Source organism: Aythya fuligula, chromosome 4 (assembly GCF_009819795.1).
Source record: "Aythya fuligula isolate bAytFul2 chromosome 4, bAytFul2.pri, whole genome shotgun sequence".
Classification (NCBI taxonomy): domain Eukaryota; kingdom Metazoa; phylum Chordata; class Aves; order Anseriformes; family Anatidae; genus Aythya; species Aythya fuligula.
In genome coordinates this window covers 5,636,810-5,650,137 of record NC_045562.1, presented here as the reverse complement: position 1 = coordinate 5,650,137, position 13,328 = coordinate 5,636,810, and the positions used below count along the sequence as shown (strand labels likewise).

Genomic DNA, 13,328 nt, shown 5'->3' with positions numbered 1-13,328 from the left:
TACACTTGAAAAGAGCATAATATGAGGTTAGAAGAGAAAGTGATGTACCCTTTGCACTGCTCTTTAGGAAAATTTACAGAAAGAGCAGATGGGCAGTGATCAGAGAAAAAGAAGATGTTTTTGCAGTTTGCCTTGATGGTAGAAAATAGAACCAATCAGATAAATTAATCAAAGGGTGGAGTTTTGCTTTCTGGGCATCTTTTTTTTTTCCCCCAAAATTAAATAAAACAAAAACCTTATTTTGTCCCCAACAATGCTAAGAGTACAAAAAAGAAACTAGTGACTCATACTGTCTCATCTTCCTTTCACATATCATATACATTAACTAGGTATAAAATCTTAGTCACCAGGAATTGTATAGTGAGATTTTTCTATATATGTACGAATCTCAGAGTTCATCAAAAAACGTCAATGAGGACTTGAAACTTTCAGCATACTGTAGTTTTAAACTCAGAAACTTCTAACCCTCTTTTATTCTGGACAATATGACCTCTCTCACAAGGATTTAGTTTTTCAGTATTTCCAAAAATGATCTCATGCTATGATTCAACAGAATCCAGTTACCAATGCACAACACAACATAGTGGGGGGAAAAAGCCACCACCACCAAAAACCATCTTGTACATGTAAGTGTTCAAATTAAAAAGGCAAAAATTATACTGATATCCCAAGGTACACTTGAATAGTTACGTTAACATTAATGTTAACTGTTTATTCCCTGAAGTCAAAGCACAAAAATAAAGATGCCATCCTTTGATTTGAACACATCCCTCAAAATCATGTCTGCTTCCAGCTGTGCCCATTAAAAAACTTACTACAAAAATTGTAGTTTTATACAATTTTATAGTTTCTCTCTAACAAAGCATTAAAAGAAAACTCAAAACCATGTTATTTTCCTTCCCCTTTCACTGACATTCATCCCACTATCTGCTTTTACCTTTGCATAATTGACTTATGTCTTCAGGAAGCGTTAAGTTAGCACACCTTGGAGAAGATGAGAACAGACCAGCAGGTTTGTGAAAGGGAGGGTATGCCAAAGATACTTCACTGAACAAACTGTCATGCAGCAATTCTTCTGGAGTTGGTCTTGAGTTAAGAAAAGAGAATATAATGCTCTGAGTAAAGTGCTTCCATAAATACTGCATTTCAGTAAGAAATGTCCCCAGTAATAAATATTAACAAGTGATATCAAATTTCAGAAATTTTATTACCAAAAAACCTGTCAATTTTGTTCAATTCATAATTTATAACACTGTGCAGTCTGTTCATAGCCCAAGTTCAGATCTCACCTTCATTTAATATATAAAGCAACTATTTTCTTAACTCTCTTTTAATTCCTCTAAGCAAACATGAAAAAAATGCAAATGCAAAAGTTCGATTAAAGAACAGAAGCCTATTTCCATTTTCAGAAGAGAGTTGCGTTGGACTGTCATAACAAAAATGTCTTTTGAAAGAAGAGATTTGAAGAAAGCGGTACTAATTCTGACCACAGCACAACTGCAGTAACCACCATGGACATCCAGTTATGGAATCACTAAAGCTGTGAAATTAAAACTGAAAATAACCAAACAGTTTTCCCACAAAAATACTCTGCATCAATCTCAAGGTTTTGCACACTTCATTATTTTTTTCCGAACTCTCTACTTTCTAATATTGCAAAGTAATAAAACCAAGAAGTCATTGTCGGTAGCACAAGCCATCAGTATTCCAAAAAACCATCAGTGACTGGACTTCTAATTTCACAGAATCCTAACGGAATTTATTATGCATTTGGAGTGAATACTTGCCTCTTAGAAGGCTGGAATGTAAGGCATTTTTTCAGTAGATCTATGGTATTTTCAGGAAGGTCCTGGAACATAAGAGAAATATGGAGGGGTTCTGGTCATTACTGTCCTAATTGAGCAAGCCACTTAGCTCATACTTAGCTTTTAATATACAAGTTATAAAATTTGACATCCACACGTATGAGGTTAGCTGCATGAGATCAAAATGCTGTATGGAAGTAATTTCATAACCCACATTTACTATGGGGAAAAGAAGACTAGAAAATTCGGTATATGCAGTTATTTATTTTTACTTTTTCTAGTCTAGATATTCTGTACACAGCTGGAAACAATACAATACCTGGGAACTCCTGATAACAGTCAGAATTCGTTTTACACACAGTGTTTCAAGACATAAACACTAAAATTCACTGATTCATTCTGTGTGCGGGGAGGAGTTGAACTGCGTAACAACATTGTCAGAATGTGTAAAGCACACTAGGTAGAAGGCTATATTTCTAGAAGAAAAATCCTTAACCTCCAACACTGTAAAAAAAATTAACAACTTACTGAACCATCCAGCAAGTATTAAATTAATTGACAAGTATCCAGCAAGTATTAAATTAATTGACAACAATTTTAAGAAAGAATGAACATTACCAGCACAGGGTACTTGAAAGAATCTTACACATATATTTGCAGTATAGTGCAATAAATTCAAGTGAATAAATAACTTTACTTATATATATATATATATATTATATACATGAGTTTTTATGTATATAAACAAAAACAAACTTATATTTCATATGTATATATGAAATCCTATGCAGCACAACAATAATAAATAATAAATAAATAAATAAATAAACAAATAAACAATAATAAATAAATAAAATAAAAAAAATGTTTTGGATAAGATAGCATAGAAGAGTAAACTAGTTCCACAAACCTTAATAATATCAAGGCAACCATGTTCTTCAGCTAATACTGTTACAATATCGTCTACACAGCCTTTAAAAGCAAACAGAACAGTAAAAAAGTTGAAGACCATGAAAAAAGTGATAGTAATTAAACAGGATATCAGATGAAAGCCCACCACAGCATAGAATACTTTTTTTTTTTTTTTTTATTGACGTTGCCACATCAACTGAAGGTGAATTCCCAAAATTAGACATGAAAGTAATATCCCCAATGCAGACAGAAAATTAAAGCCTAGAAAATTTAAGTAGTGCATCTAATTTAACAGCAAAAGTCTTTTTTGCAGGCTTAGTAAATCCAGAGCATCAGTCTCTGCCAAATAAATTCCAACAGCCTTTCTATTTATTAAAAGGAAATTGAAAGAACTTAAAAAATACCTGCATATAGAAGCTCAAAGGACTTTTTATTTGCTACTTGCAGATTATACTGGAAGTGTTTTATAATTTGTTTTCAATGCATTATTGAGAAAATAACTCCCAAGTCAGAATGTGGGCATTTTTCAGTGGATGAAGGTTTATAATAACTTGCACTTAACTTGAAAGGGACTCAAACCCTTCAGGAAGCTTTGCTAATAAACCACATGCCAAAACAGACAGAATTTCATCACCAGAGTACTAACTACTCAATAAAAAGATGTTTGTACTGACAGTATCTTTAAAGGTATCACTATTTGCTCTGGATAAATTCAATAACTTACTCATAAACCTTCAAACTGCAAGCTCATGCTCTGCCCTTCTTCATGGCTCATACACAACCCCCACAATAAACTGAATTTTAAATGCCACAGAAAAGTCCTACTCTCACACTCATTTACATTACTGTAGACACTGATTTTTTGCTTAATGCTTATACAGTTTGTAGATGAAGTCAGAACAAAAGCCTAGACCTAGTAATAAGCTCCTTAGCTCTCTATTTTCTGCCTTCCAATTTGAGTTCTGCTTCTCCCTGCTTGGTATCACACCGCTGCTGCAGGGACAGTTTTCTTTAGTGTCATACAGTTCCTATCTCATTTCAGAGACTTCCTGGAACACAGAACAACAAATAACCAACACAAAGACCACCTTTCCTGAACGTGTTTTTCCACAACTTCCCTTACTCTAACACACTCATGGCTCTTCTGCAACATTATTTTACCTGTCAGCCATCTCTGTAGCTTCCCTAAGCAAGTAACCATGCTTCAAATGCATTTTAAGTTCTGGAGATGAAAGCAGACAAAAGATAAAGTACCGTACGTCTGAGCATAACAAGCTGACTAGTTTGTGAAGCTCTAATGGTAACACTACTAGGAAACTTAAAAAAAATGATTTTGTGCTACTTACCCAACATAATTATAAATTTTAATCTTTCTGCTATTTCCAAACTTTGGAATAATTTTCTCCCCTAAATGAGTAACAAGATCAAATCAACATTTGAATGCTACTACATAAAAATATTTAGATAGCACACACATCCACCTATATACAAAAACAGTGAAATAAGCTTCTTCAGATTAATTTTAGAAACATTTAGAAACACGATTTACCCCCAGATATACCAGAAGCAGTTTCATAACATCATAAAGAAAAAAATGTATCATTTATAATGTCTCTTAACTGGAACAAACAAAAACAAAAAACATGCAAAACAAATCCTCAGGTTGCTTCAGCAAAGCTGCAGGTTTATTATTTGTTTAGTAACAAGCTTTCAAAAACCTGTATTTTTTCCAATGTAAGCGTGAAAAAAGGTGATGTTCGTGGTCCTGACCCAGTGACAGCCATAGCTTGTATGGCACACTATTTTTGAAAAGTCATCCAAATATCAGTTCTAAAATGTTTCAACAATATTTTTATGAAAAGATACTTATTCAAAAGAGGAATAGTGATCTATGAACACTATGAGAAGTCACAGAATACATAAAAGAATTTCCAGTGCCCTGATGTATTCACTAACTAGTACATGCTCTTGACCATGTAACTGTCAGACCATTTAATTGTATAATGAAACTAACTGTTAGCATTGGTATATTTGCCAGATCGTGTTTCTATAGTGAATGTTGCTGTCTTTGATTGAAAGTCAAGTTTAACATGTACAAGTGGTAAAGATTATGTTGTCTTAATTTATTCTAACATCTAAAGCCAAATAAGTATTTTTCAAATAAACCTTTAATTCCCTATAGACACTCTTTAAACTCTGGCAATAAGGCAGATGTAGTGCTTTCATAGTAAAGAAACTTTATTAGTTTCTCATCCTTTTTGAAGAGAACGAGGGCATGACAGCAATATGCTGTCATAAATATGCTTATAAGCATAATTAAAACAAAAAGTTACCTAGAGAGACTTGGTTTAGAAGCTATTACTAAGAATTAGATCACGCAATTGCATCATTGTGGCTTATTCAAGGCAGCTGCCCTTCATGGTTTCACTCAGCCCAAGCCAACATGTATCCAGAAACTTGAACACCACCACCAGTACTGGTCAGGTGGGAATGCAAAATGTAGTCTGATATTTGGAGTCAAGTGCTGGACAAGTGTCATTAACCCCATTAGCAAGAGCAATCAACCTGATGTAACTATTCCCCAAAAGTCACAGTCAAACCCTCTTACATACCATGCAAAGCTCAAATAGTATTATGCCAAGAGACCACAGATCTGATTTAGGGCCAGAAGGCAGAGGCTTCTCACACTGCGTATGGTCGCTTGGTTTGACTATTCCCTGTGCAATTACTTCAGGTGCCAGATACGACGGGTACCTAAAAAGATGCAGCAACATTAAGTAATAATCTGTCTGTCCAAAAACCTACTTTTCAGTTACACTAATGAAATTAATTTTGTGTTCTGAGAAACTTGAATTCATACCAATGCAGGTTGTTAGCCAAAATGTACACATTGCAGCAGTTTCACTCCATGACAAAGTAGTGTCTAGTACATGAAAGGTCAAATTTTAATTATTAGCTCTGTCTTTTGGTGAAAGTAAAGAACAGCACTTTTCAAAATTGTTCATCTATTTAAAGATTCAATATTATGTGTATATATGTATATATATGTAAAGACGCAATATATTTATTCAAAGTAAATGTATACCGAATTTCAGCAGTAGTACATTAAATAAATGTACCCTAGATCCATCCCAGGAGTGTGTGGGGGGTTGGTCTTGTTCATTGTCAGGATTCCCATCAAATAACTTTTGAATTAGCAAAACAAATAAATAAGTACCCCCCCACCCCCCCAAAAAAAAAAAAAGCAAAAGGTTTACCTGTTGTTAAATCATTTTAAAAGTAACAATATCACTTGTTCCTTCAACCATTCATGATAATACAATTAAAAAAATCTGAAAACTTTCAAAGGGAAATATCACTACTACCTTTGTGCATCCAAGAAAATATCCTTAATATATTTTTGTATTGTGCAACTCCATGCTTACCCTATAGGAAAATCAACATCAACGCCTTGAGCAGTCATATGGTAGAGTCCAAATTTAGCCAACTTGACATGTCCCTGAAAAAAATAAAAATAAAAATCAAGAGCAGCAGAATCTGACATCAGAAGAATCTTTGAGTTTACAAATATAGATGTGTATATATATATATATATTTATGCTAATTTGTCATAAGTAATAAGTTGTCAGAAGGCATAAGAAGCCAGTCTCTTACATTTCTGTTTCAGCTCTTAGGTACAATTCCACTAAAAGCTAGTAAGGTGCTTATTTCTAATGCTTTTACTCTCTGAGAGCACTGTGTAATCACTTTGGGGTACGTCAGCAAGTCAGAACTTTGTACAGTTACAATATATTTTCAGTAAATTAAAAGGAGTTAATACTCTCTTGAACATTTTTCCTGTTTCAAAAACTGTTTGCAATCCTGTTTGAATCCTAGAGCTCCCTAAGCAGCCCCACTATTCTCTCACCTCTGCCATTTACCCAGCCTTGCTCCTCCAGTCTTTCTCACCAACTCATTACTATCTTGCTCTCTTTAACTGTATCCACATACATTTCAATCAAATAAGTTTTCCAGGTGCTTGGTTTTATTCTGTGGAGGTAGAAAGGTAACACCAACACCAAAATAACAACAACAAAAAAATAGGCATCGAAGTTAAACTGATATATAGTTTCTGCTGGATTTTGAATTATACTCAGCTACTCTGCAGGTGGTGCAACAGTGAAGGCTACATCAGCAAGCAATTCAGAGGGCAGGGAAAAAGTCTTGAAATTTATAGTCTCACGGCCCCCTTTGCTCTCTTACTGATTGCAGGGCTATCTTAAAATCCTAAGTACTTTTGCTTGTTAGAGCATTATTATGATGTTCATTTGTACAAGTAATTTACCCAAGAACATATTAGTAAGTGTTCCTTTCTTCCTTCCTCCTCTTTTCTCTCTACCTTCCAAGGAGAAGATCTAGCTCTTCTATTTAAATCGAGTAAGAAGGGGAAGGAGAGAGGGGTTGTCCACAGAAACTGAGCTCTTTGGCTGTTAGTTCAGATAAAGGGATGGCTCTGAATGTAGCAGTAGCTATTAATTTCTCTCATCTTTTTTGAGGGAAACCGTTATTCCACACTGCCAACTCAGTAGTCTGACAACAGAATTGACAGACTGGAATTTTAATAATTTAATACAAAGAAATATGTTGATATCTTAAAAGTATCAGACCACCATGAAACACAGGAAATGTTATTAACTACTCACTAGCTAAAAAAAAAAAAAATCCTTACTAAACAGAAAGGCTTTGTAACTATTTACAATGATGGCAGTCAGGTAGACTTAAATCACTTCTTTAAGAAGGATGAAAAAACAGATTTGGGATAGAAGAAAGTGGGAACAAAAAATCCTGCAACATACTTGAAATTTAGGAAATGAGGTGAAGTATAGTAAAAAACAACGAACAACCCACACTTGCTGAATATGCCATTCCCTCTCTCCCTCCCCCCAAAAGGTCTGCTCCTGTCCAGTCTCCAAATATGACACAGCATGCTACTTGGCAGCAAGAGACAAAAATGAAAAAAAGATTCATTCCTGCAGCCATACCTTTCGATTCAAAAGAATATTGCAAGGGGAGAGTGCTCGGTGGACCATTCCATGTTTGTTCATATATTGCAAACCTTGTAAAACCTCGTAGGCTATGCATAAAATCCTCGAGGAGCTGAAAACAAAAGAGAAGAACAAGTTACACCAAATATTTCCCCTCTAATTAAAAAAAAAAAAAAAAAGTGTTTGGAATAGGTTTGGAACTCCACAAGCGAGTTTTTCACAATTCTGGAATTGTTTAATGGATCAACACTGAAAAAAGTAGGGTATGTTCAGTAGCATACACAGCTCTTCAAAATCCCACAAGTAGGTTTCTTCACCCTGAACTAGTCCTTAAAAAGAGCAGAAAACGTATCTCAGAGATGAAGTGTGACATACTCTCTGTGACACAGACTATGAGATATATCTCAATTTGGGGGAAAAAAAAAATCCTTACTTGGTTTTTATTTGCTCTTCCTAAACCTGATATTAATGTTAATGGATAAGTTTAACTAAACTGAAGCTTTGAAACTCAGATGCAAATGGGAGCTCATCTAGAGGACAGTGTAGACACACTGCTATTTCACACCTATCGTCTTCTGCCATCTTGACATCTAAAACAAGAAACAAAAAAGGGCAGAAAACCTCACTTTCTGCAAAGCTTGTTTTATAACTTTGGAAGCATCGTCTTTATCTTCTTCGGAAAGAAATATTTACCATCCAACCCATTTTGACATAACCATGACAAAGCTCAAGAAGTGAACAGGAATTTGTGCAGAGACCACCAGTCTTAGGCTTCCTAACTGCACCCAAAAGAAGAAAATAAACCACAGGTGCAATGTCACCCAGAGAGATTCCTTTTTTTTTTTTTTTTTTTTTAAATCCTTTTTATCCTATTTTATTTTTTTTTATCACCTCCTTCTCTTGCTTTTTAGAAATCTGCGCAACAGCAGAACAAAGGGTTGCATTACAGACTGGCATGAGTGACAAGCCAAGTTACCTGACCTAAGACCCAAATGAATTTCTTCATTAAGGTTTTATTAGCTACTATTCACTACTGTTCGAAAGCCAAAACTTTGTCATGAGAGCAAATAGCTATATTTTGACAAAATCCACAAGTCCAACAAATGCTCATGGAGTAGTGCAACACGGAAATACTGAAGAGGTCTATTAATACTAGTCTCTTAAGATCATTAAATTATTTTATATGGGGTTATTTCTCCGGACTTTAATCTTTTCCTTGAAGAAAGCCGTTGCACTACTTTGCACTAGCTGTGAACATACACTTCTAAGTTAAATGCTAAGCACAATGGAAATTCACTCTAACACATGTCCACGTAGCTGTAACTGGGATCACAGCATTTGGAAGTGATTCTCAGGGTCTTAGCAATTGAACCAGAACCACATGGCTGATGACCACAAAACCAAAACAACCCCCTGCAACCATCTCACACCTCCCTTGCTGGCACTTTTGCCCTTCCCCATCCCTCCTATCCTGCAGTTACATGATACAGCCCAGCACTAAAAGCTGTTGGCTATGTAGTTTTTCCACAGTCATTCTTAAGCAGAGATGCAAACACGGCAAAAATTTATGTTGCAGGCCTTCAGATTTTCTGCAGTTTTTGTTTGCATCTCATATATTCCTGATAACTGTTGCAAACCAAATACCCTCTTAGTTTTGCATAGCTTTGTAAAACCTGTTACTGCAAAAAGTAACACATGACGAATTCAGGTTTGCAGTAAGGAACCACTGCATGTGAAAAGTTAGCACCTTATTCTGGCCTAAAAAGTGTTTCTCTGTATATATTTTTAAAAAGTGAATGAAGTGCACTTGACGCCGCTGTGCCTGAGGTGCAGTATCATCTGGAGACACAAGGGGGCCTCAGCTACCCATTCATTTTCCATGTTCCCTTCCAATCCTTAAAAAAAAATTCAGGCAAATGCACAAAAATACTGGTTTGGGATTCTTTGCCATTTAAGATAAATCCTCTTCGGCACTGCAATGAGCAGAAACACATGAATAAAGTATGTTTAAATTACGCATATTTCTCAAGCTCTCAGTGCCATCCTAATAGGCAGAAGTGTTCAGCCAAATATCTCACTCTCCAAGGAAAGCAAGCACACTCCCAAGCCAAAAAGGAATTCTGTGTAACAAGCTCTCCAAAGCATTGTTGCCCATTAACTAGTCCTTATTTCACTTATCATGTACAACACATGGTTTGTGGCTATTACTAATGAGCTTTGCATTTAACTGCAAGTTCAACAGCAGTCGTTTGTCTCACTGGAGATCACTACCAAGTTATCACCTAGCTTCAGGTGGCCCAGCTCTCTCAGTTTCTGTGGCCACTGTCTGCGCTGCAAGCACTGAAACAGGCTTCGGGAAGTGCAGAGGGTGCACTCCTGGAACTACCTCCAGGCTTCAGGCATGGTGACCTTTATAGAATAAATAAATCATAATTAAAAATAAAACCACAATCATAATTAAAGATAAAACCACAAAATCCAAGGAGGACATTTAGGGCACCAAATGTCAGGGACAAGGTCTGAGCTGATTCAGAAACTTTTTCCCTAATATCGAAGCCTATTTTTCAACAGGCTACCTCGCGACGTAACTATGAGACATTTAGAGGAATGTTTAGCCACTGGAGCTCTTAAAGTAGAGGAGCTTCAGCATCCTCCTTTAATAGGAGGTAGAAAGAGGAAAAAAAAAAAGAAAAAGGAAATGGAAGGGGAAAAAAAAAAGGCAAAAGCACTGTAATCTACACCAGGAGAAAAAGGTGACAAGACAGAGGCATAGCAGGTTTGCTGCCAACCACTGCTATACCACTGACCTACTAAGGACTGCAAAACCAGTGGTGTGATGTGAAATACCCTGCACATCTCATCGGCTGTGGTCATGATTATGCCTTTAAACTGCTGTGAAGGAAATTATTCCACTGCTCAAAGCAGGTATGGTAGGAGGCATTAAGAATTAAGGCTGAGATCCACTTCAAGAAGTGACCTGAAGATCTGAAGGGGCACCAATCGTTTCCAGCTTCGTACTTTTCCTAAAAGCAAAAGTTTTAAGGCTCTTCTCTTTATCAGCAGGAGCAACTGTAAATAAACCGGAATTTATCTGCAAAAGAAACACTTTGCAGACAGGAAAAAAAAAAAGAAAAAGAAAAAAAAAAGATACCATCTGTCTACAACTACCAGCACTTATCCCAGTTCCTTTATGCTCAGTCTGGATATCAAAAAGTCTACTCAGTTATAATCTACTCAAATAGACTTTTAAGAAAGGATTATCTTTGAGTGAGAGGACTGAACACTGGTATAAAACCAAACTGCTTGATTTAATCATTCTCTGTTAATTCCTTGGTTTTGAGAAGGAAAGTAGCTGTGAAAGGAGGTATTTATTTTGATATTCCTTCACTCTAGAAACAAAGAATTGAAATAATATATGGATTAATCCAATACTGGATTTACATTTGAAACTTGAATGTATAAAACTGTAGTGAAGGAATTCTGAGGGAGTAACTGAATTGCTCCCTCGGAAATTAATTTTGTGGGCAGAAAAAAACTAACTCTACAAGCTGATACGAGCAAGTTCAGTCATCAGTAGAAAGGCAGCATGGTTAAAGAGGCATGTGCGTGGCATTTGTGGGGGAAGAGAGAAGGGAAGACTTAAAAACCCACAAAAATGAGGATTGTTTTATTACCTCCAGAATTTGTCAGACCAAAAGCTATACCAGACAAATGACTAATTTCCACACGCTAATAGTACACAGGTGGCTGCATTGAGCCCTCACCAAAAAAAAAATATATTAACTTTTCCATTTAGCAGACAGCCTGATCTCCAGCCTGCTGAATTCTTACTGCCGAGGATGTGGAGCTGCTTTCTGGAAGCTTGCTTCAGGAGCCACCAACCCAATCTGTCACAGGAAACAGATGTGCCAGCAAAGTTTCGATCTCTTACCGTGCTGCAAAGCCACTGACAAGTGGATCTGATTTCTTAGGACACTTGCCACTTTTTGGACTCAGATAGAGAAGAAAAAGAAATGTTACTCTTTGTGTGCCCACTGCAATCTTCTGTATGACTGAAAATGGCATCTGGGCCAAGATGAAAGGGAAAATTTGTACTAACAGAAAGTGGCATACTGAGATCCTTGCCTTCTTCAGAGGACCTTTTATTAAGAAACACAGAGAAGAGAGATTTATCAGGAACTAATTAAAGACAATAAACCCTAAAATAATTAGTGGAATGAAGAGCTGAGTGACTGTAACCAGCCAGTAGTACCAGAGCAATGCCTGGGAACAAACAGACATGAAGAATTGCCCAAGCTGGAAGTCAGCATAAGCACGAGAGCAAACAAAAAAGCTCACAAACATTTAGATCAGAAATTAGAAACTTTATGATTTAAAGGCAGGATTATGAATTCTTGCAAAAACAAAAACAAAAACAAAAAAACACCAACACACGCACACACGAAAAACCACATACAAATATTAACTACATACGATTCAGCTTGAACAGTTATTAATTTATTTCTGATTATTAATGGGAGTGATAATGCAACTGCTTGTGAAAGTAAGAAGCTGGATCAGAAACTCCAAGGTCTGATGCTGTGGTAGCAAACAATTTTCCGCAATTGATTATTTCCATTTTAGGTAAAATGAATGGCCTTCCAAACCTTAAAAATTGGCTTACTAGGGCAGACCCAAAACTAAAGTTGAGACCAATATCCTATTTCCTAAAAAGATGATAGGCAGATGCCTAGGAGAGGGGGGGACACAGGACAAGCATTATGTGAAATGTATGGACCCTGATACTTGCTTGGTTTCCAAACTGAACACACAGACACACAGAAAAAAACAAAAAACAAACAACAACAACAACAACAAAAAAACAAACACAAAAAAGCAAAACAACAAAAGCACTACCACAAAAACACACACACAGGTGTATACACACACACGGTTTGCCTCCTGAGAATCACATCTGATAACGTCTGAACACAAGGTAACCCCTGCAAGCCTCAGCAGCTCCCTTAACAGGACACCCATTATTCCAAGTCCCTCATCCATGTTCAGAGGAAATGACCTGTCAGATACTGTGGAAATCCACAGCCACCAAGTATTCTGCTGGTACGAATTCCTTGCTGTCTGTTTTATCACGGGGTTCTCTTCATGTTGCTCTGTTGCTCTAACTTCCAGAAGACTAATTTTAAATTTCAGCTCAAAGCAAAGAAAATGACTGCCAAACTCCAGAGTAGGAAAGGAGGTTTTGGAAAAATGCATCTGACAGCCAGCAGCAGTAGTCCCTGTGCATACCACAGATTACTGAGGGGAAAATTAAAATTACTTTATGAATGACATCTTGAATACTTAGGAACAAGAGGACTGTAGATCACACAGTTGGAAATCAGAGGTGGGTGGACACCGGAGACTTGACTTATTAAACTGTTGGAGTAAGAGTGTTCCAAAAAGAGAAAGGGAATAATGAAAAGAGGTAGAGGTCAGCATTCATGTCAGTATCACAGAAGTCAGATTCATACAGGTTTCCTTTCCACCAGTTGAATGGAAAATTAATGCCAATCTACACGAATTCACTGTATTCATCATCTGTAACAGA

At 36.4% G+C, this 13,328-nt stretch overlaps 1 protein-coding gene across 4 annotated transcripts in view; it reads right to left on the bottom strand.

Annotated features, from left to right (window-relative positions):
* TBCK (TBC1 domain containing kinase) overlaps window positions 1–13,328 on the bottom strand; it is a 103,705-nt gene that overhangs the window by 68,877 nt on the left and 21,500 nt on the right. For all 4 annotated transcript variants that reach the window (XM_032186573.1, XM_032186572.1, XM_032186575.1 and 1 more), the window contains exons 5-11: window positions 7,739–7,853; window positions 6,143–6,216; window positions 5,330–5,471; window positions 4,064–4,124; window positions 2,716–2,777; window positions 1,788–1,849; window positions 938–1,086 (exon numbers count right to left, since the gene is read on the bottom strand). In XM_032186573.1, the coding sequence (XP_032042464.1) occupies window positions 938–1,086; window positions 1,788–1,849; window positions 2,716–2,777; window positions 4,064–4,124; window positions 5,330–5,471; window positions 6,143–6,216; window positions 7,739–7,853 (665 nt within the window). The remainder of the gene's footprint in view (window positions 1–937; window positions 1,087–1,787; window positions 1,850–2,715; window positions 2,778–4,063; window positions 4,125–5,329; window positions 5,472–6,142; window positions 6,217–7,738; window positions 7,854–13,328) is intronic.